General features: G+C 43.4%; 1 protein-coding gene across 2 annotated transcripts in view; it reads right to left on the minus strand.

Annotated features, from left to right (window-relative positions):
- The window catches only part of Slc38a4 (solute carrier family 38 member 4), a 38,136-nt gene extending 17,303 nt beyond the window's left edge, over positions 1-20,833 (minus strand). Inside the window, exons 1-6 of one of the 2 annotated variants that reach the window (XM_041642745.1) lie at positions 20,765-20,833; positions 8,946-9,176; positions 4,915-5,005; positions 4,291-4,406; positions 1,412-1,485; positions 834-926 (exon numbers count right to left, since the gene is read on the minus strand). In XM_041642745.1, coding sequence (XP_041498679.1) covers positions 834-926; positions 1,412-1,485; positions 4,291-4,406; positions 4,915-5,005; positions 8,946-9,064 — 493 coding nt within the window. In that variant the 5' untranslated portion in view covers positions 9,065-9,176; positions 20,765-20,833. Of the gene's footprint in view, positions 1-833; positions 927-1,411; positions 1,486-4,290; positions 4,407-4,914; positions 5,006-8,945; positions 9,177-9,342; positions 9,385-20,764 lie in introns of those variants that run through there. The other variant, XM_041642746.1, reaches the window with a different exon arrangement.
- Between the last annotated feature and the right edge of the window lie 2,755 nt (positions 20,834-23,588).

Consider the following 23,588-nt stretch of genomic DNA (forward strand, 5'->3'; position numbering starts at 1 on the left):
TGGTCTTCGAAAATTCAGGGTGCCATAGGCCTGTTTGGGCAATGTCAACATCATCCTGCTAATGATAACACATCGGTGGCGAATGCCAAGGTTTTAGGGGGTTGAAAAACTAAAGCGTTCTAAACGTGGAACTGCTAATTTAAGAAGCACCAGTGGCTTTCCTTATGGGAAATCGCTGATTAGACGAAACAGATGACCGGAGAGTGTTTGCTGGGGTGGGGACACGCCAGCTCCATCTCTCTTACAGCCACAGCCACGTTGCTGCGTGTCTGACCCGACACGGAGCCTGCTTTGATCCACAGCTGGAAGTGTGACGTGGCTGTACTGACACCTTCAATGGCCACGGCCCCCTTGCCCAGTCCTTGGGTGTTAAGGACTTAACACACTCGGAGCTTCTTATTTCAGTTGTCACCAACTGGAGCAGGCATGAGGTGATCTTATGAGATGCCTGGTGATTTAAATCTCCGGAAAGCTGAAGGTTTTAACTAAACGTAGATTCCTCAATGAGCTTAGATGTTTATGGCCCTAATCCAGTAAAAACAAAACCAAACCAGCAAAAAACAAACAACAACCAAACAAAAACAATCCTAGCAGTTCCGCAGATGTCTAGACAAGACTTATTTAAAAACATAGAGATAATAAACACCCACTGAGTCTGCGGTGTGGCTCACACACACCCAGGAACCCAGTGAGTTCAGCGGGCTGCCGGGGGTATGGTGAGAGTTCAAAGCTAGAATGCGGTTGTTTGTTCGCTGCCGAAGTTCTGTAGTCATTCATTTTTATTGCGCTTCCTACAGAAAGTTCAAGTGGCCCATTGTAGGCTTCTCACTTACCTCCAATATTCTGCATTGTAATAGAGACAAAGGCTCCAATTTTCCCGGGCCATCCAAATGCCTTTTCCCCTAACTTTTCATAAATTAAAGACCCTGTAAGGGAAGATGAAATTGCTGTGTTACAGGATCATTCTCATGCCTCTAGCATGTCTTTACATAACGCTTCACTGGAATATTAAGCATGTAACTAAATAATACAGAGAAATGATAAAAAACCAAAGGACAGGACCTCAGAAACCAGTGAGCAATGTCAAACGCTCTGCAAACAGAAGCAATGTCTCCGTTCACTTGAGCTGTGTGCCGCTAGCAGCAGTAGCAGCTGTACCTGCCATTTGCCAAAAGTCTTTTCTTCCCCCTATTTGGCTTGAATTTGGGTCAATCGACTTTCATTCTTGATTCTCATTTGTCCCCACTAACTACAAACCTTGGGAGAACACACTGTAGAGATCAGAGGAAAATGAACCACGAGCCTGCCTGGGATCCACCTTAGCTTAGAATGCTGTGTTAAGTGAGAGCACTTTGATGGGAATCAAACTAGGAAGTCTTTTGGCGGAAGATGTGGACTTAAAGGAACATACCTCCTTCCTTGGCTGTCTTTAACAGAAGGTGAACTGAATAGAGTGATAAAATGGCCACAGTAAGCAACATGATTCTGTAATGGAACAGAAAGTAGACAACACTAGGTTTATAACAGGTGAGACATTGCTAGGCTAACCATTGCAGTAAACTACAGTAATAATTCTGCTTCTTCAATCGTCGGCTCTGCAAAAGTATATGGATTTGGAGGATTCTAGGAAATTCTGGAACACCATCCAATGAGGACTTTCTACATTGTACATGCTTCTGCTACTGTCTGTAGCTTCTTACATAGGAGGGTAACATATCTAATGGGCACGAAACTAACACATCCCATCTACTCACCCAGCGTCCAGGTGTGTGCATGCCGTATTTGCATCAACAGGTAGCAGAAAAAGGCTGCCTGAGAACCTGACTGAACCGAAGCTTAGACATTTTAATTTTTTTTTATCTACATAAGAAAGGAAGATACTTTGCTAACTGGAGAGAGTCAGGTACAATAAAAAAGCAGAGGATGGTGAGTGTTGACAGCTGGACCATTCCTTGTTTATTTTCTTTCTTCCTCCCTCCCCCCCCCCCCCCTTTTTGAGACAGGGTTTCTCTGTTGCTTTGGAGACTGTCCTGGAACTAGCTCTTGTAGACAAGGCTGGCCTTGAACTCACAGAGATCCTGCCTCTGCCTCCCGAGTGCTGGGATTAAAGGTGTGCGCCCCCACCGCCCGGCTTCCTTGCTTATTTTCAAAGAGACTCACATTGACATCAGGACCCTCTACATGACGGCGTGTAGGAATGGCTCCTGTCCATTAGTACTGATCAGTGTTTCCATAAAACCGGGAATTAGGGCATAAAAAGAAGAGCATGGCTAGAGCCAGGCATGGAGGCACACACCTGTAACCCCAATACTTGGGAAGCTGAGGCAGGAGGATTATTAGTACAAGGCCATCCTGGGCCACATAATGACACTTTATCTCAAACAAACCAAAGAAAAGAAGAAAAAAGAATGTGAACACATCATCTAGATAATAAATGGACAGTTCGGACATCTGACATTTTTAAAGGCATTCTTTCACTTTATTTACTTAAGAACACACATCTTTCCACGGTCTATTTGATAACCTCAGTGAGACCACTGTTGCATGCGTGCATTCAGACCCCGATTACACACTTAGAGCTCCTCATCTGTGTAGTGTGGATGCACCTGTTTTTAAAGAATTGTGTACTTCAGATTATGTAGCTTTGTTCCCTAAAAAAACAATGAGCATTCCTATATCTTAAACATGGGCTTGCTGGGGGACAAATTCTAGAAGCCAAATCAGTGGAATGCTATGTCACTTGCCGTAAACCAAGAGGGACAGCTGAGTGTCTCTTAGACACACAAAGCACATCCCATGGTGTTTAAGAGATGTCATGGCTCCGGTCAAGTTAGCCTGCGAGATGAGAGAAGCCTTTGTTTTAAATGTGGAATGGAATGTTCTCCAGAAGGTGATCTGTGGCTCCATGGTTGGGGAAAGCGTTTTCTGTTTCTGCTCACCCATGATGTGATAATTTCTTAATGATGTCTAATAGCACGAATGATGAATGAGACTTGTCTCAAAGGTTACGTTCATTACGAAAGCATATAGATATGCAAATAGATTATGAGCCTACTATTCAGATGGTAAACAGCTAATTGATTTCAAGCAGATTACTGAAGTTGGTATAAAATCCCATTCAGCTAAAGACTGTAATACATGAAATAGTTCATTTGACACAAGATAAATATTTATAGTTCTGATACTCAGTCCTCACATAGCCGCGTGATTAGCTAATCATATGTGGTGGCAGAACACAAATAGCATGTATTTAAAGTGTAAGTGCCGCATTCTTAGACAGTTAGCCCTCCAGCATTGTGCGGGCTCCACAATCAGATGCCTCCCAATGTGCCACTTCATGCTTGTGAAGACACCGAGAAGCGTGTCTTGGAAAATACCAAACTATGTGTGACCATGCGACGTCTGTGGTTGTCCATCACAGGCGAGGCCCCTATCCAGACATCCTATTGGTCGGCCATGGAACCCTGCTGCTTCCATGCAGCCTGGGACCAAGTGTGGCGAAAGCGTAGCAGTTTAGAAATAGGCTTCAGTCATCCACAAATACCCTTCTGGCCAGGCACTGTGACAGGGTTTAGGAAAGGGTGTGTGGTGAGACATGGAGCCAGTTCTCAGGGTCTTGTTGTCTAGCAAGGGAGCTGGGCACTAAGGAAATCAGACAAGCACACCAGGGTGGTACAGTAGAGGCACAGGTACGATACACTGGTCCCTGTCACAGAGGTGATGGAAGGCTGCATTAGGTTAGGCTGAACACAGATATAAGGAGTTAACTAAATGAAGAAGACAGGAAAGAAGGCTCGGAGGCCATATGCAAAGGCCAGCATGTTGGTGTCTGGTACCCAGAGGCACAGGGAATAGGACTGGGGCATGCGGGGCTCTCAGATGACATGAGTTATCTTTCCTAAGATTATTCTAAGAAAATTCCTATTTCCTTAAAAGGAAAAGAATTTGATTTGCTTTGGGAAGGAATATTTCTGGTCACTGAACACTATGTTATTTGAGCCTCAAGTGATGGGCTGCTCTAGGGAACGGTTCCTTCTTCCTGTGGACTGATGGGCTCACTAACATCTTGGTGGTTAAATACGTAGACATTCTGCCACTTGATTAAACAGATGGTCAAATGAGCAAGTGCTGTGATTAGACCCCATCGGCTATCCCTCCGGGTAGCAGATCTATATAAAAGCCAGAACAATTTACTAACACTTTCCCAGTACTCTCGTGCACAAAGACCTCATATAAGGTTGTCAGGTTAAACACCGGCTTGGCACTACACAGACATAGATGTTCACTTACACAAAGAGGACAATCCCCGTATTGGCCATGGCGTAGGACAAGCCCAAGATCCCACTGCCCATGATGGCATTACTCAGGTTGAATGAGGACATTCCGAAGGAAGTGGTTCCGGGGTGCTTGAAAAAAAGAAGTGCAGTATGAGCAAACGTTTTCTAAAGCACCAGTCTCTCCTTTGGCTACTCTTCTCACATTATATCTCCTGGAAGAGACTGCATCCCCAAACGGAAGAGTAAGACACAGTCATAGCGAGTAAAAGCCATTCATTACTCAGAGCGTCAAAAAGAACATTTAATTTTGAATGTAATGCAAGTCTCGGCTTCATCATAGGTTGCAGGAAAAATCAGAAATACAGAGGAGTAATAAAAAGAAGGAAAACAACGTATGGCTACAGATTACATTTGGGTTAGAATGATTTCTTGAAAAAACAAATAAATTTCATAAATGATTCATGCAGCCATATGGCAAACGGGAAAAACAAGCCTTTATTCCAGTAAGGGCCTGAATAAACACAGAATGTGCTGATGAAGGCTTGGAAAATTTCAATCACACTGTTTTCCCACCGAGACCGTGGTAGATCACACACCTCTCTGCCTGTTTACCTCCTGAGAGCAGAGCGTCACTTACGTGTTCATCCGTGTAATCGGCCAGCTTCTTCTTCCCCAGAAATCCGTTTGTTAGGAACCTCTGACTTTCGGCATCTTCGTTAGCAAATTGGCTGTACGAGCAGGGGAAAGGTAAGCCAAAGACACAGAGAAAAGGGAGAACATCTGAGTAAATGCTCTGACGTGTATTTGAGGGCAGGGCGATCTACTGAACTGCGTCGAGGAACACGATGTCCAAAGCATTCTTTTCTTCCTTCACACCAGTGTTCTGTCTAGAGCAAGCACTGAACTCACGATGAACAGTTTTGGGGATGCAGAGTGTTATAAGGAAGGAAATATGTTCAATTGGAAACTGCATATGTTGTCTCTTCTCCCCCCACCCCCACACGCACACTGACTATGCTAGAAAGAGATTAACAGGGCTGAGTTTCGTTGCCTCTTGTGAACCCTTCCAAGGAGAGGGTGCAGAGCCACAGCCCTAAGTTTTTTTTTTTTTTAAAACAACCGCCATGCTGTGATAAGATGATGGTGCTTATTGTTGTTTATTGAATTTTCTGTGGTGCTAGGGACAAGCCCTCTGTAAGACCAGGGCTGCAGATAGCCACACTCTACTCTAACTTTACAGATGTAACAAATATGCTCAGGTACTCCTCTCATCTGATGCCCTGAAAATCCCGGTGGGAGGAGCTTGCCTGGTCCTACTCAGGCAAGGTGCAGCCGTGAGGAACAGGAAGGAGCGTGTCCATCTGCCAGACTCTGCCTGTGGCCTTCCTGGCATCACACAGTCCCAGCAGGATTCCAAAGCCATTTCCTGCTTTTCAGTTGCATCTGCCTATGCCTGTATGACTTATTGGAAAAATAGTTACATAGTAACTCTGAGTTGTATTTGGTTACGTGAGTATGTGCACTCAAGTTAGAATAGAAAGTGAATTATGTACAATACTTTGGACTCACCAAGATAGGATAGATAATGGAGTATTTTCTCTGAATTTGTCAAATGCAAAATGGACTAGACATTGTTGTGTAATTATTGCCTATACTGTATATAGTTATTATACTTAGTGTATATAGTTTTTCTTATATTAGTTATAGTCTTCTTTATTTTAGATCAAAAAAGAAAAATGTAGTGCTATTTTGTTTATGTTCTAACAAATAAAGCTTGCATATACACCATTACTCTGAAAATGTATTTTGATTATTAGTAGATAATAGATAAAACTGAGAAAGTAGACTTTAAAGAGGCATGAACTGCCGGGTGGTGGTGGCACACTCCTTTAATGCCAGCACTCAGGAGGTAGAGGCAGGAGGATCTCTGTGACTTTGAGGTCACCTTATTCTACAGAGTAAGTTCCAGGATGGCCAAGAGTACACACAGAGAAACCCTGTCTCAAACAAACAAACAAAAGGCATGAACCACCTAGTTGGTGGCGCACGCCTTTAATCCCAGCACTTGGGAGGCAAAGGCAGGCGGATCTCCGAGCTCAAGGTCAACTTGGTCTGCAGATTGAGTTTTAGGACAGCCAGAGCTACACAGAAAAATCTAGCCTTGAAAAACTAACTAAACAAATAAATACTAAAATATAATAAAATAATAAAAATCTAAATAAGTTAGGCATGAGCCATAAAAGCTCTTTGCGATTATGAGCTGCCTGGGCACAGGCTGGAGACTGCACAGTCACTGATGCTGTTCCCTTCCTGCGCTGGTCAGCTCCAGCAGGCCACTGCCAGGAGCCACGGGGCCTGACCAGCAAGGCCGGCTGCCACCATTACAGTTTAACTGTAAAAGCATAACGCAAGCCTTTGCTGAGCCATTATGTCTTCAATGCTGCCTGCTTCTGGAAAGGATTTCCTAGCTGGTGCTTTGTGGTTTTTAAGACATTTCTCACATTCCAGAGCAAAATCAAAGAGTTGGAAGCTAGCCCCAAGAAATAAAATGAAAATGAATCGCTCCACGAGAGCCTTACAAATTGCCTTTCCTAATAGGAGGTAATCCTGACGATGATGTGGTAGGAAAGAGGCACAGCAAGGAGAACTGGGAGAAGAGGCACTGTACGGTGACTCTGGACACCAGAACACAACACACAGTCAGCTAGACCACAACACACTCATACAGTGTCAATACAAGGTACAGCTAGAACACAGAACACACATTCTCACATAGTGCCTAATACATGATATATCCAGAACACAACAGACACGCCCACATAGTGTCCTATATAAGGTACAGCTAGACCACAGAACACACACTCACATAGTGCCTAATACATGATATATCCAGAACACAACAGACACGCCCACATGGTGTCCTATATAAGGTACAGCTAGACCACAGAACACACACTCACAAAGCTTTCAGTATGTTTCCAGGAACCACAGAGTAACTGTGCTGAGTGCACATGAAAAAACACTTCCTGTTTTCTTCTGTGTCCACAATCCTCCCACCATCAGTCTGTGTTTAATTTCCTGGTTATGTGGGAGCTGTTACAGCTCACACTTGAAGCCTGGGATGATAGGGCAAAAGGGGACAAAGGACTATAAAAATGAGTGTTTCTTCCGTACAGTCCAAACTGAAGGGTGCCCACCATCCTGATTTATTTTCCTCAGCAAATTAAAATCTCTATTGCATGTGTGGTTTATGGAACTTAGAATTGGAAAGGAAGCATATTACTTATTTCTGAGGCGCTTGCATGTTCTTTTTGGTGTGAGAGTAGATGTGGGCATAAAACTGACATTGTCGAAAGTATGTGAGAAATGCCCTTAGCACGTTAATATTTTAACATCAGACAAACATCTATTGAAGACAAGGAAAATGACCTCAAGCAAAGGCTACAGTATGTTGAATTTTCTTTTTACAACTACAGATTCATTCTATACCAAACACAAACAAAACCCACCCATTAAAAGTGAATGGCAATTCACAAAAAAATGGCATCTTATTCAGGAGCTCTCAGTTAGAAAGTACATCACTGTGGGTACTAAGACGATGCTGCATGAAGCTGAACAGCAGAATCCACTGTGGACTCTAGGGCTGGTCTTGAGTTGGAGCCCCTCCAGTTTACCGTCCCCCCCCCTCCCCCCCACACACAGCTCTCACACCTGTGTGTGTTCCCTGCAGAATCTAAGAGCCTTCCATCCGGGCCCAGCATACCAAGAACAATTATGTAAAAGAAAAAGAACACAGAATTGCCGAATATCACCTTATACCCCCCAACAGTTACTTATTCCTTGAAAAAGCAGGTGCTAGTTTACGAGTCTACACTTTGCACGAAAGTTCAAATGAAGATAAATCTCCCTCTAAGCTGGGCAAGCACTCTGCAGATACCAGTGGCCTGTGTTTTACCACATTTAGGAGCCACTAAGTTTAGAAACTGCCCTGATTGACCCCTTCCTAGTCCACCAGTGCCTAAAGTCACTGCACCCGGCCATCGGTAGGAAGGCCTTGCTCCCTCTGGACTGCTTCCCACAGTGGGAAGGAGACAACCTCCTTGTTAGAAGTGAGCTAGTGAGCTTTAAAGGTTGGTGCAGTTGGTGGACAAATAAAATGACCGGAAGCCTGAGTGGAAGGCTCGACAACAGGCTGAGGAAATGCCATATATTTCATGGGTGACCCCATGATAGTTTGTGAATGATATTACTCAGGATATGCTTATGAGAAAAGAACAAACTAAACAAAAAAAATTAAAAGCCAGAAAGAAAGAAAGAAAGAAAGAAAGGCCAATTCCACCCCACCCTCACCCCCCGCCCCCCAAACTCTCTGGAGACACACAACATTGAAAGTAAAGTCAACGGAAAGAGGATCTGAGGGAGGGTTTTCCCAAAAGATAAATAAACAACACAGTAATGTCAGTGAGATGTGGGTTAGCAAAGGAGACAAGGACAATGCAACTTCGCTTTGCAATCAATCACACCAAGGACCAGAGTTGACGTGTTAACATCAACACTGTTAGCTCACATCGATCCAAAATCAATGCAGCCATCCCACCATGACCCCGGTTTTCCAAGCCCGCGGCCCGTCTTGTTTCCCACAGAGCCTGGCGATCTTTCATCCCATACCTGCTCATGGCTGCCTTTTCAGAGTTCCCCATCCTCGTATAGCTGTCTTGAACGCTTTCTCCACTGCTGCTTTCGTCGTCAGCCTCAATGTTGACATTTCTCAGTTCCATGGGGTCCATTTGACCTGTCAGCGCTTTCCTGTCCACCCAGGAGCTTCTTCAGTGGAAATAATACACAGCACCTTCAGGTTAAGGCTCTTCCACTTCGTGTGGACGTTCAGAACGCTCTGTTCTGAAAACAGAGCACAAAACACACCATTATAATTTGCTTTGAATTGGATCGATGAATCTGAATCTCCTACTTTGTGGACACTTGCTGTAAAACACAGAAAGGAAAGAAGTTCTTGGAAACCTCACACACACACAAAAAAAAAAAATGCCCTGAAAATTTTCCTCACCTAATACAGAAAGAAAAAGAAGAAAAGAAACAAAGAATGAAAGGAGGAAAGAAGGAAGGGAGGGAACGAAGAAGGAAGGAAGGCGAGAAAAGAACATGGCAGTTATCTTTTAACTCACCATGGGAATAAATTAAAAGCAATCTCAAGATGTGACAGGCGGTCATCGTGAAGATTTAGGTGTTCGTAAGCAGATTGCATGCTTTTGTAAAACAGAGGAGAGGACAAAAGTAAATTATTGACAAAGGAAGGTCTGCCAAGTATCTCTATGAGCTGCATCTAGAAAGAACATTGTCTCCTTAATTTAACTGAGCATGAAAGAATTCAAGCCACCAAAGTGCTTGGTAATGTGCAACCCTGGGCAGGATGAGCTTAGAAAAGCCACATTCTAGGCACCCAGAATGCCAGCCATAGCCGAAACTACTAACGAAATAAACATGCGGGTTTACCATCGAATTGGCGTTCTAACGTCATCTACAGAGCTAGTTCCAGGACAGGCTCCAAAGCCACAGGGAAACCCTGTCTCGAAAAACAAAAAACAAACAAACAAAAAAAAGAGATTCGTCTCTCATACTGTGCTCCGTCTTTAAGTCACTGGGTCTAAGCAAAACTTTGTTCTCAACTGGAAAGTGATGGGAGGACCAGCTGGATTTGCCATTTCTAAAAACACCATAAATCTTCCTATGCTACTGATAGAAATTTTTGGAAAGCTTACAGCTAGACGCATCCAGTTGCTGCTGAGCCCTGTTAGGAACAGAAACACGACTGTTCTCGAAGGAGTGATTCTAATCCATGAGTTACCCACTTGCTAAGCACATGCTGAGCAGAGACACAACCATGGAAATTGCTCCAGAACTCAAAAAGTCACAAACCCCAAGAAACAAGAAACCTACACATGAGAATGCCCCCACCAATCCCAAAAGCATATCTGTGGAAAGCGGCTGACACACTTGAACTTAGAATCCTAAATTATGAAGTTAAAATACAGGTGGAAACTTACTAACATGACTATCAGTAAGGTACCAGAAAGGACAAGATTCCCAAGTCATGGAGCAATATAAAATAAACTTCTAAAGTGATATAATAATAATAAAAATCCAAATGAGAAAATAACATTGATTTCAATACGTTGGGAAACAAGGAAAGTTTAGTTTATGCAAAAAAAAATTCTAAAATTAAAAAAAAAATGCAGCCATTGAAATAGGAAAAGTCAGCTAAAGGAAGAGTTAGGAAAGTAGGAGAGAGCTGCCGAAATCACTCGAATTGCAACACAAGCAGGTAAAGAAAGAAAACTGTGAAGGAGGAGTTACGAGCTTGGCACAGGGGCTAACAGGTGCTCTCATGTGACAGAATGGCAAGAGCAGAGAGACAGGACAGAAAGAGAAACTTGACAAAGTCAGGTTCCGAATTAAGGGAAAACAGCAGGTCCCAGAGTTTCAGAGGAAATGTGTTTCAGGATAAAACTGGATCCTTTACTAATACAAGGTGGAGTAAGTGCATATGAAAAAGTCAAGAGAAGACACACAAGGCACAGAAAGAAGGAATGTAGATGCTTGAAAAGAGAAAGGCAAACAGAAACTGAGCAAGGTAGCTCACCTTGCCCACCACACCTGCCCCGTCTCACTTCCAGACGGGAGCTACTCAGTAGTTTCTGCTGTCAGTTCCTAAAAGCGGTGGTTCTGAACTTAAGTCAGCTGTGCACAGTAAGATGGTGGCGTACTCTCGCCTGCTTACGCTCTCAATTGTATCAGTTAAAAAAAAAAAAAAACATGTTTACAATGTTGAGACTTATTTCATCCTGATCTACAAAACTATTGAATCTGTGCCAGTTTACCTACAGATTGCTCCCACGTAGGACCAATCGCCTCTACTTACAGCATTCGCATTGTGTAAATGGCATGCCTGAGAACACCAAATGGTGCATTTGACTACACGACCCTACATTACCAGAATTCCGAAAGCAAGGTTCCAGCTTTGTCTTCCTTTCTGAACATGCCCGTCCTGTAAACTCAGCTTCTGCCTTTATCAGTTCATGTTGCAGTGTGCTGGAAGACCACCTGGAGAGGCCTTTCTCAGCCATGCAGCTCTGCTCACAGACCTGAGTCTGTCCATCCTGGAGAATGACTTTGTTAGGCTTTTACACGGCACTGTGTGAATTCCAGATTCGGACTCATTTTCCCTCTGGGTGCTGAAGGCCTTTCTTCCTCCGCCTCAGCCCTCTACTGATTAGTTTGCTTCTTGTTCCTTTGTAGCTAACATTTTTTTCTCCTTCCACTGATCTGAAATTTCGCAAGCTAACTGAAGTCAGCTTCAGTTGTCAGCCTGACACACGAGGAAGGAGGGAACTTATATAAGGGATTTCCTCCACCCCATCAGATTGGCATATGGGCAAATCTGTGAAGGATTTTCTTAATTGTTAACCCATTTGGAGAGGAGGGACAGCCCACCGTGGGTGGTATAATCCCTAGGCAACCGAGCCTGGGTTGTATTAGTAACCAGAGTTCCTCCATGTTTTCAGCTTTAAGCTCCCATCTTGGTTTCCCAACATGATGGACTTTAACCTGCAAGCCAAAATAAAATCGTTCCTCCCCACAAGTTGCTTTTCTTCAGTGTTTTATCACAGCAACACAACTACACTAAAACAATCAGGATGGAATGACATGTGTGTAGCTTTCAAAACCCATCATATTCATCATATTCAGTAGATAGAGGGAGAGTTCAATCAAGAGACATGTATGTAGCTTTCTTCAGGCCAAAACTACATTTTTTTCCTGCCATTATCTAAAGCTAGCTTATCTCTTCCTCCGTGGTTATTCAAATCTATTGTAGGCCACTTGGTCTAGATGGCTCAACTTCTCCCTTACAGCTACTTCCTTGCTTATGAAGTTACAGTGTTTCTGACTTTAAGTGATACAATATCCACCTGCCCTCAGGAAAAAAAATTCAAAAATTTTAAATTTTGGTCTTTTCTTGGGCTGTCTATGACTCATTTGAGACAGTAGGAGGCAGTGGTGGGCTCCAGGTGCCAGTCAGCTAACGATGATGAGCGTAAAGACAGTCCTCTAGTTTGCTGTGGATAAACCATTGTACTTGGACAATGTGTCTTGAATGTCCCTCCAAGGCCCCCGTGTTGAAAGCTTGGTTGTCAGTCTGTAGCACTATGAGGAAGTGCAGACTCTTCAGGTCATTGGATGCTGGCTTTTGAAGGACATCCTTTCTTTTTGTTTTCTACACAGCATGAAATAAAGTCTCTTCTGCCCTGTGCTACCGCCATGTAAACAACACTCCCACAGGTCCAGAAAAAGAAGGGCGAGCGAATGGAAGCTCTGAACCTGGGTCCAAACTCTCCTTTTCTGCTTTACCCTCATTACACTCTTGACCACAATAACAGCAAGCTGACCCGTGCAGTAGGTGAGATACACGAAACATATCTTCATCTTAAGGATGTTTTCAACTTCAAGCTGTCAATCAAGTAGCCACCATGTCTTCCATTTTTTTCATCTTACTGATCCACATTCGGGTATAAGTTCTCAATGTCATGTCGCAAACAATAAACATATTTTTGGGTATATCTTTTATTTTCAATCTAGCTGACAATTCTGTCTGTTCCTTGGAGATGTCCAGCCTGTTTCTTTCTCTCTCTGCTCTGGACTCTTCCAGATGCCCCTGCACCTGAGGTGTGAGGGGAGTTTTAGCAACAGATGTATAAAGTGAGGACGTGGCCTCACAAGGGAGGTGGGGTTTATTGTAGAATGGAGAAGTACAGCCAGGGGCATCTGGAAGAGTCTAGAGCAGAGAGATAAAATAGTAGGCTAAGGCCATAAGAGGAGTGGGGAGAGAGTGAGAGAGGAAGAGAAAGAGAGGACCAAGAGAGAGAGGCAGGGGTGTGGGGGACTAAGAGAGCACATGGCCAAAATGGCAGGGTTATATAGGAATGAGAATCTGGGAAAAGGAAGCCCATGAGCTAAACGGGCTGTAAGGGCTGGAACTAATCTCATAGCCCTTACAGGGGACGGGTAGGGTAAGAAGATCCAGGATGGCAGCACGAGCTCTGTAACAGGTACTTGTGATGCTGAGAGAGCCTGGATGCCAGCGGGAACTTTGGTATGCTAACAGGCATCACAGTTAGCCACGGGTCCCTAGTTACTTTTGGACCTGACAAGACATGCTTTTAGTTTCCCCTGATAATTTTCTTCTCCCCCTTGTTCTCGCTTTTCAGGTCTTCTTTTTGTTGTTTGGTTTTATGGACACAGTGTTTTCCAAACTCTTTCTAAAGTTATTAAATCGGCATCTTCAGAACTTGATGAGACAGCAGGTATCCAGGTTGTCAGGCCTATGGGCTTGGTTCAGTGCCGCCTGCTCCTTGTACCTTTCTGTACAGTGGCTTCTCTGCAGTGTGTGTGTGTGTGAGAGAGAAGACCCTGAATGGGGAAAGAACACCCTGCAGGGCCTACTCCCAAGTACATCTGTCACTGGGGCTTCCATTCCTACTTAGTACGCCTTTCTTTGTTGTCAAGGCCCAAGCACTCACCAGAGAGCCCTTTGCAGTCTTCCTTATGGACTATATGACAGAATTAAGGTTAGAAAATGGCAGGCCACCATTTTCCTAAGCCAATATAATTTATAACTGTATTCTAGATACTTGTACCCACAGAGAAGTACACTTCTCACCCCTCATCAAACAAGCTTCTTCTCTACTACAGAGATCCACGACTGATCAAAACGTAGAGAATAGGTAACCATGGGATACACAGTCCAAACGTGTACATCTACAGTGAAAACCCCCTGGACGTTAAGGTTCAAAGAACATCATGGAAGAAGGGGTGGAAAGACGGTTAGAGCGAGAGAACTGGGACTCCAGACCGACCAGGGAAAGTGCACCCATGAAATCTCAGCAGTATGGTTGCCTAAACAAGACCTTCATAATGAGCACACCAACTGACACGCCAGCTCAGATAGGGGAAAGGTCATAAGGCCTACCCAGAGATGAAGAGCTACTGCAGAGAGGGAGAGAATCTGTCTTCTCCAGCATCAAGTTCCCTACTAGATTATCCAATCCCAAGTAGTCAGTCCTAAACACATGTTCATATAAGCGACACTAAGCAGGCTCATAGGTTTTTTTTTTTAAATAGATGTCTGTAGTTACATGTACCAGTTATAGTTCTAAGAAGAGGTCATAAGTTTGAGAGGGGGTGGAACACAGGAGAAGTTAGAGCAGGAAGGTGAAGGGGGTAGAAATGACATAAATATAGGACATATATATATGAAATACTCTGAAAAACGCAAATTTGAAAAAATGGAAGCCCAAACAGACTACAGTGCCCCAAACGAGGTTCCTTGGTGAATACTGTCACTGGTCACCTGTGACCTGTGCTCCTCTTTGAAGATGTTGACATGACTTGGTGTTGCAACAGAGCACCCTCTAGAAAAGAAAACATTTGCCCCGAGGCTTGCCCGCTTTCTCAGATTTCCCAACTCTATCTGCTTTCTGGTTTCTTTGAGTTCTTCAAAGTTGCCGTGAGCAGATGATATCACTAGCTACCACCTGCCATACTTTCCACAAGCTTGCTTTTTACAAAGCATTTTTTTTGTTTGTTGTTTTCAAATCTCACTGCTTGATTCTCTAGAGGCTGTGAAATTAATGGAGCTAGGGTACAGCCAGAAAGCTGGGAAGACACTGTCCTTCAAAGATAGGTCCATAAATATGTTTCTGGAAAAAAAATTAGTATCTGAATCAATTGGCCCCGTAAAGAAGACATTCTGCCAGTGAAGTCAGTGAGTCTGAAACAATGACCCAAGAATCTGAACAAAACAATAAGGTGGAAGGAGGGCAAATTCACTTTCCCTCCTTAACCTGGAACATCCATCATGTTCCTAGGTCCCAGGTCTTCACATCCAGTGGCTTATGCAAATAGTTGCCTGGTTCTGAGGCCCCCAGCTCAGAATAAATTATTCAACCAGGCTTTCTAGTTCTTTAATTTACAGATGACGGATTGTAGAACCTCTAAGTCCTCATTATCACACAGGCCAATTCCCACAACCTATCATGACCAGATCTATCAATTATCTAACTATTACCTACTGCTCCCCTCCCATTTGTCCTGTTTCCTTGACTTCAGTACATACACACACAGAAGATTTTCAAACCACATCTTTGCCCAAGCTTCACTTCTAAGTTGTGCTTCCATGTGACCAGCGGCCTACCTGACACCTGCATATCTCAACATTTTAGTTCCACATTGTCTAAAATCTTCCTCCCCTTCCACCACAAGCTACTCTAAGAATGGTGACACGTGCGTGCAGCTATCTGAGCCAGAAGCAGGAGTCTACTATTATGAATGTCCCCTTTGACCCCAACTTCCAGTCCTTCACAAAGTCAAGTTTTCTAACTGGTCTACCTTGCTCCATCTCTTCCACCATCACGTGTCCAGGGAGACATGTCCTAATTGAGCTGGAACCTGCTCTTGCCTGCCCTACCCCATATCCATATTCTCCACACACACAAAGGCAGAGTGCACTTCCGAAGTTCATCATATCCCTCCTCTGCTGAATGCCCTTTAACAGCAACCCCATTCTCACAAGCCTACACAGTGCTATTGTCTATGCGATCTGTTTCTCCAGTCTCTGGTTGTATCTCTCTCCACACTCTCCTCACCTAGTAACTATAGCTACACTGGTCTATAGTTGGGGGATACACTGCATTCTCTGTTATCTCAGGCCAGCTGCACCTGTCAATCACAGTGGCCAAGCTGGCCTTTCCCCCTCTACTCCATCTATTATCCAGCTATCCCATCTACAGAATTATAAGTTCTAGCACAGGGTCCAACTAAGTCTGAGAATCAGGGAAGGCTCCTCTGTGGAAGCTCAGGGCTAAGACGTTGGTCCTCAGTCCAGGATTTCGGCTAAAGTTCATTTCTTTTTATTACATTGTTCACCGAATACCATGCTAATCCTGGGATCTAAACCAGAAGATACCAAACCTCACATGGTACCTACTCTGTGTGTAAAGCCGGCCAGGGTCTATTTTAAGGTTCTGCATACATCACCCCAGGTGATCCTCACAGCAGCCCTCTCAGGTGGGTACCAATCCTGCTCTATCTGCATATACAGATGAGGAAAGGACACAAGTGTTGAGTGGCCTTTTCTCTATTGCTCCTTCTACACAGAAAACTAAAGCCTGGATAGGGAACAGGAACTTCAGCTTTGGTGGCAAATAGAACTAGGTATAAATCTTGACCCAGTTAACACCCAATGACTTCCTGCTTAGACAAAAATGGAAGGCATATCATTTACCATCAAAACCAGCATCCTGGGAGTTTAAGTATGGTAATGTATGTCAAAGATTAGCATGTAGGAGATCCTCAATAAACTCGAATCCCTTTCCTTCTTCTATAATCAGATTCCCATCACTGTCTTTATCTGCATTTGAACATACATACTAACATGTATACTTCACCTTAGACCCTGAAAGAGGGCCTCATGTTCTCAGAACTCTTGCAAACCTTGTAAGCAAGGTGGGGAAAGAACTTGTTTTTATAGTGCTTTTACTGTATATATGACACCTTCTAAATCTCTTTGGAGAGTGATATAACCCATGCAATAGCTTGAGGCCTCAGGTCGCTATCCTGGTTTGGGCCATTGCCAAGGAGCATTCACAAGTGTGTAGCCCATTCTCATCTCTGGATACCTGATTGCTGGCCTGGTTGAAAGGACTAAGCACAATTACAACAGCATTAGAACACCGTGACACACAAAATACTCCAAATCAATTGCCTGGGGCACAGAGTACACGTCTGGGAGGATTTGGCCACATCATCATCACCAAAGTGTAACCTCAAGTTAGTCACATGCACGGACTTCAGTGTGAACGTGCTCACAGTGGCTTCATTCATTCATTCATTCATGTTAGTCACATGCACGGACTTCAGTATGAACGTGCTCACAGTGGCTTCATTCATTCATTCATTCATGTTGGTCACATGCACGGACTTCAGTGTGAATGTGCTCACAGTGGCTTCATTCATTCATTCATAAATGTTGAGACTGAAATACAAACAAGGAACTTGGACTTGAACTTGGAATGACCTAAGACAGAGTCTGAAATCAAGGAACTCATCCTATTAGAGAAAAGAGATGAAAACAGCAAGCTTTCACACATAGCACCATGAACATCTTTGCTACTTTTCTCTGACTAAATATTTACTGAAATAAGTCAGCAAATAGGGGCACGTAAGTAAGATAGAGAACAACAATGCTGGCAAACACCAGGGCTGAAAAAGTTCCTTTCTGTGGGTCTAAATTTTGCTCCCTGACTCAGCACGTGGCAACTTTATTTACCGGGTGCTCACTGGATGAAGCTGGTCTTAAGCCTTGACACACCCAGGCCCTGTTCTTTTCTTTTTTTTCTTTTGAAAGATAATTCTTTTTATTCAAGACTGAAAAAATTCTTTATACTCAAGACTGAAAAAATTCTAGTCAATGTTGACCACAAATAAGAGGTTTTGGTTTTTGCTCACACGAAAAGTTCTACTTCTGTTCCAAGCTATCTGGTCAACCTGAGTGGTCACCTTTCTTTTTTCTTTTCTTCTCTTTTCTGATGGTTCTTTATTTTATTTTTATAAAAAGAAAACTATCTTTTTTCATTGTACAACCAAATCCAGTTCCCACTTCCTCGCCTCCTCCCATTCCTTCCACACACCATCCCACCCAACCCTCTATCCACTCCTCAGAGAGGATAGGCACATTGCTTTGAGGAAAGATCCAAGGTCCTCCCTACTAATCTAGGTTGAGCAAGGTATCCATCCAAAGGGAATGGGGCCCCAAAAAGCCAGTACATGCAGTAGGGATAAATCTTGGGGCCACTGTCATGTTAGCAGACTTTCAGTTTAACGCATTTGTTAGCTGGTGTCTCAGGTAGCAAATTCTTCCCATCCAAACTTTGGTTATCAACAGAGCTAAGGTTTTTCCCTCTGAACTGCTACTAAGAAGCTCATGGTGGAAGATCCTCAAAACGAGAAATTTCTCATCACCAAACCAAGACATCAAAAATGGTAAACAGAACCATCCTGAGTCAGAAGCTGGAGTGACGACCTTCTGTGGGGACTGCAAACATTTGTCCTATCTGATAAGGGGCCGTGGAAGGGGAGTTAGTGACGTCAGGGTAGGCTTTCCACCACTGTCATTGGTCTGCTCCTTCAGACCATCTCAGTGCTGACGAGTGTATTCCAAAAGTCTGGCACAGGCAGCAGACGACCAGCGTGGCAGTGACCCCTGGGTTGGCAAGTGCGTCGCAACTGCCCGTGAAACTTGAAGCCAAATTATATTCTATCTGAGGAACTGATTTAAAGTCACATCTAAAATGTACATCTGATAAATGAATAGAGTGTTGGCATGAAAACCAATCTAATATGATCTTCATGTTAAATTGCCTCAGTTTCCCCACTGCGTGCTACTCACACTTTGATAGCAAGACAAACTGGTTCTCTAACTCACTGTTTCTCAATGAAATTACCTAACATGGAAACACTTTGAGGGGCTTGGGAGATGACCCAGTTCATAAAGTACTTGTTGCACAAGTCCAATGACCTGAGTTTGATCCCTGTATTAAAAAAGCCAGACACGGTGGAGGGTGTCTGCAATCCAGCACCAAGGAGGCAGAGACAGGAGGGCTCTTGGGACTTAATGGCCAGCCAGTCTAGCAAACACACACACACACAAACACACACACACATACACACGAGTCTGAGGAGCTCTGGGGAAAGAACCCTCCCAGATTTACTTCAGTAAATAACATCTAGGAAGAACTGGAACATTTCCAATTAAACAGACCCTATACTGAGGCCTTGTCCACAAAGATTACATGCTTAGCCAGGTGACGGTGGACAAAAAGGGACACATGTGACTGTAAACCCAACAGAGGATTGTTTGGCGTGTGAGACCAGCTGAGGCTACCGAGTGCATTCTAGGCCAGTGTGAGCTACGAAGCCCTGCCATAAAACTAAAGTATGATATGCTTGCTAAGAGTAGGGAGAGAGGACCGTTCATACAATTGGAATATGCTTTCTTCCTTCTAGATTGTTTGCAGGTGAAGATGTGGTCATCTTAAGCAGAGACATACAGCCACACTTTAGTCTTTATTTTCCCATACAATAACCATCTTATGGAACACATAGCACACATAATCTTGCCAAAAGAAACTCTTGATACCGTATAATTAAATTAGTGATGTCTAAGACCCTACCACAACTGTGAATACAGCACATTCCCAAACGTCTACATTCCGTAACAGATTCAAGGCCACCTCTGGAAAGACCTTTGTTTTCTCCCCCAAAGAAATGATTTTCACTTCCATTAAAACTACGCATATATTAAGAATAACCAATCTCAATAACCCTTGGCACATATTATAAAACACAGTTGAAGAAACCCTTCATGTTCAACCATCACAACCTTAAATGCTGACATTGTACTTTTTAGGAGGCTACATACTATGAAGAGAATTCTAGAAATAATTAAATTATAAATTTAGACGGGAGGCTCCTGAGTTATAAAAGAATTGTAATCTTTCTGGAAAACACAGCTAATTTCGTCTAACTTGTCGAGAAGGTTCATTGTAAACCACTGCCCAAGAATATGAAATATTTCAAATTTGGAATGTTTCTACTGACTTATAAAACACTGCTGGTTTTGCTTTAGTTTTTTTTTTTTTCATGGAAACCACCATTAGCTCCTCTGTCGGATGCTTACTGCACAGATGTGAAAAGCTCCTGCCCCTGGCAGTTTTGAGAACAGCTGTTCTACATCACTGATTCAGTCCTTCAAAACCTAAAGTTCTATTTATATTTATTCGATTTCACAGGTTCTTCTTATGACTTTACTCTTTTAAAAAATATGTTCTTTGGCTCAGAAAAATAAAAAAAAAATGTTCTTTGGAAAATGGTCACATTGAAAAGATAAGGGAAGACAAAGAGCCTCTTCTTCAGTAGAGAGGGCAGACATCACTCCCACCCTCACTCAGAGGACATTCTTTTTTTTTTTTTATTTAATTTGTGGGTTTTATTGAACAGTGCCACCTGAACACAGGCTTCTACAACCATGTCCCTCTTCCTAACTTTTATTATAGTCAGTGACTTGCCGGAAGCCACAAGTTGTGACTGCTGGCTGGTTTTGCAGTGTTTCCTTTTCCTATTAACCACTCTCCAGTTTTCTGATCAGACCCAAAACCACTTGCAGCAAAAGAAAAGTGCAACTGGGATCTGGATAAGTCATTTCCACGTCTGATAATATATCCAACTGATCTTTTAAAAGTTATCCATGTAGTCTTTCCAAACATTTTCATTTGTAATGACTAAGCAATCAACGCAAAGTAAAGAAGAAAGCAGACACTAGTGTCACTCTGCGAATGTGTATGCAAAACCAACTGTACCTTAATAATTTATCCAGTCCTGTGCAGTCTTCCATGAATTGTTTGGGATGGCAGACCCCTGTCACAGAGGTGACTTATCTGAACTTTTGGAAAGCTGACAATGATTTTAAAGGCCGTGGGAGTGAACAACAGAAGCCAATCAACACCAACACCTTCTTGCCCCAACACCTCCCTCAGGCCAGCTTGCGTCAGCTTAAAAGTGAGAGGACGCTAACTTGGTTCGCTGCTGCACACTTGGCATTGGTCACATTGGTCACACCAATTTCTATTTGCTTTCAGAATTTTGGCTTTTATACAAAGAAACTCTAATTGGGTGTTTGACTTTGCTGTCACACTGCATTCGAAAATTCTGTTGTGTGGTCAGCGGATAGATCAAGAGGCATTAATTTTTCAAGTATTATGAACTGACAATGTAAAGCAAACACAATAAACAGTCACATTGTAGAATGTCATAGAAGGCACAGATGATACTGGTTACAGGAGCACTATTTCTGGTCGCATTGTTGACCTGTTCAGAGGAAATTTTACAGAGTGGCAGAACCTCCATCAGTCCCGAGTTACTCCAGGTGCCAGGAGGTGGAGTTTGTAGCCCACTCTCAACCACTGCTGCCTCACCAGAGGCCGAGTGCTGAGAAAACCATCTGTGGGATGTTTGCGAAGAATTTCTAAACGCGTATATTTTCTCTTTAAAAGAAAACAAACCTCCTTGTCTCTCCACACACCAGAGGAGGAGTTCAAATGTGTTGGTAAATGATGTATGTCTAGTTAAAATCTACCCGCTAGACATTCTGAGCGGGAGATAAGAAAGAAGGGAAGCCAACCCCGACCAGGCTCTTTGCCTTATAAATATTTACGGCTTAAATAAACCCCATACCCAATCCGAAGCAATGATTTGTCTCTACAGTCTGTCAACTCCTGTTCCTATAAAAACCAAACATTGTCCTCTGGCTAGGAAATTCCCAAGCTGAGGCAAAACACAAAACATTAGAGGCACGTGGGCCCACCTACGTCTCTCTTCCTCTCTCGCCTGCTCATTTGGCTTATGAACTGGAAGATGATGCCTTTATTGCTACTGGAACCATGAGTCCTTCACTCCAGAGGTCTCCATTGTTGTTTTTGCTCCTCCTCAACCCCCGCCCAGGAAGAGCTATTGTAATCCAGGGAGAAAAGAATACATGCATGAACTTCAAAGAAACCCCAAAACTTCCTTTTCGAATGACTGTTTCCATCATCTGTGATCTTTCCAATTTAGGGGTTCATCCCATTTGCAAAATTATCAAATTAAGATGAGATAAACCAGCAAAGATTTGTAGTAATTGTTAGAAAATTAAATACTAGCAAAATCCCATTTCCCAGTTGGCCCACTGAGCCAGCATAGATATACTCCAGAGAAGAGAACTTTGCCGTCCAGTGTCTTCGCAGTAAATTGGGAAGGGAGCTGGTAAACGCATGCATACTTGAAACATTTTACTTCCCTGAACATTTTATGCTTCGGCTTCCTCATCATTCTTATCCTTAAGTGTAACGAGTAATTAAAGCAGTTAGTATGTTAGGTTAAGACTGCAAATGGACTTCCATGGCCTCTTTGATTCCAACCTACTCTACGTGGCAAAATTTTAATCACCAAGTTTCTAACACTGACTTAAAATCAAACCTACACCTGGGGAAACGAGCTGGAACAGCCAAGGTTTGTGGTTAGATCATTTGTTTTTCCATAGACACTTTCTACACATCGAAACGTGGCCAAACTAGTAAAGAAATGGTATGGTCTGGCCTTGACAAAGGGCAGGAAAGCTCCCCTTCTGTAAGAAAAACAGAATTACCTATGAAAACTGAATGTCATGGTTATTTCTTGCGATCATGTCAGAGTGTAACTTCACATGCATTGGGTGGTAGATGTATGCTGCTTTGACTTTTAAAACATGGCAAAAACGTTCAGTCAGGGTCTACTGTGGTTGAAGTATATTATTACAAAGGGAGGCAAAGGATCACAAACCTGGTCTCTTAAAGGTGAAAATGATGGGTAAGCATGGTGGCACACACCTTTAATCCCAGTATTTGAAAGGCAGAGGCAGGTGGATTTCTGAGTTTGAGGCCAGCCTGGTCTACATAGTAAGTTCTAGGCTAGAGAACAGCCAGGGCTGCATAGAGAGACCTTTTCTTCAAAAATAAAAATGAATAAGGTGAACGTGATGTAGCTTTAAGGGTTGCTAAAGGAGCAAATTTGGCTAATGAGATGACAAGCACTTTAGCTGATTCCCTTTAAAAGAACTCACGAGTTAATGAGCCCACAAATGGGGGCAGATGCTTTGGTCAATGCAGGCACAGGGTTGGAGCTGAGGGCACACATATTCGCATGAAGGCATCCTTGGCTTCCCCAGGCTCTGTCATAGTTAATGGCAGATTAACTGCACAGCGTCCTCTGGGACTCATCAAAGGAAGCATGCTAGGGGCTAAGGTCATCCAGGAAGTTCTCAGGGAGCTTTGGAATCTCTGGCTGAGAGGAAAGACCATCTGAGATCCCAGTGGGCAGAGAGAAGGCAAAAGCCATCCCGAGTGAAAAGGGACAGATTCTGACAACGTGAGAACCCTTCTGCCGATAGTGGAGCCTTCTGACCAGACAGGAGGATGGACCCAAGTGATCGCCATAGAAGCACACTGAGTCTGGGAACACAGGTGCTTATGATGAGGGGCCTTGCAATCATCCAAAGAACACAATGAAGCTGGCAGGGTAGTTCACAGGGAGGTTATGGGCGGAGCTAGGAGTGCGGGCAAGGATGACTGACAGGATGGATTGGGATCTGTGTAAATGGCCTGTCTGAGA

The sequence above is a fragment of the Microtus oregoni genome, unplaced genomic scaffold (assembly GCF_018167655.1).
Source record: "Microtus oregoni isolate MIOR12 unplaced genomic scaffold, Mior012 000077F_ref0000221, whole genome shotgun sequence".
In the NCBI taxonomy this organism is placed as follows: domain Eukaryota; kingdom Metazoa; phylum Chordata; class Mammalia; order Rodentia; family Cricetidae; genus Microtus; species Microtus oregoni.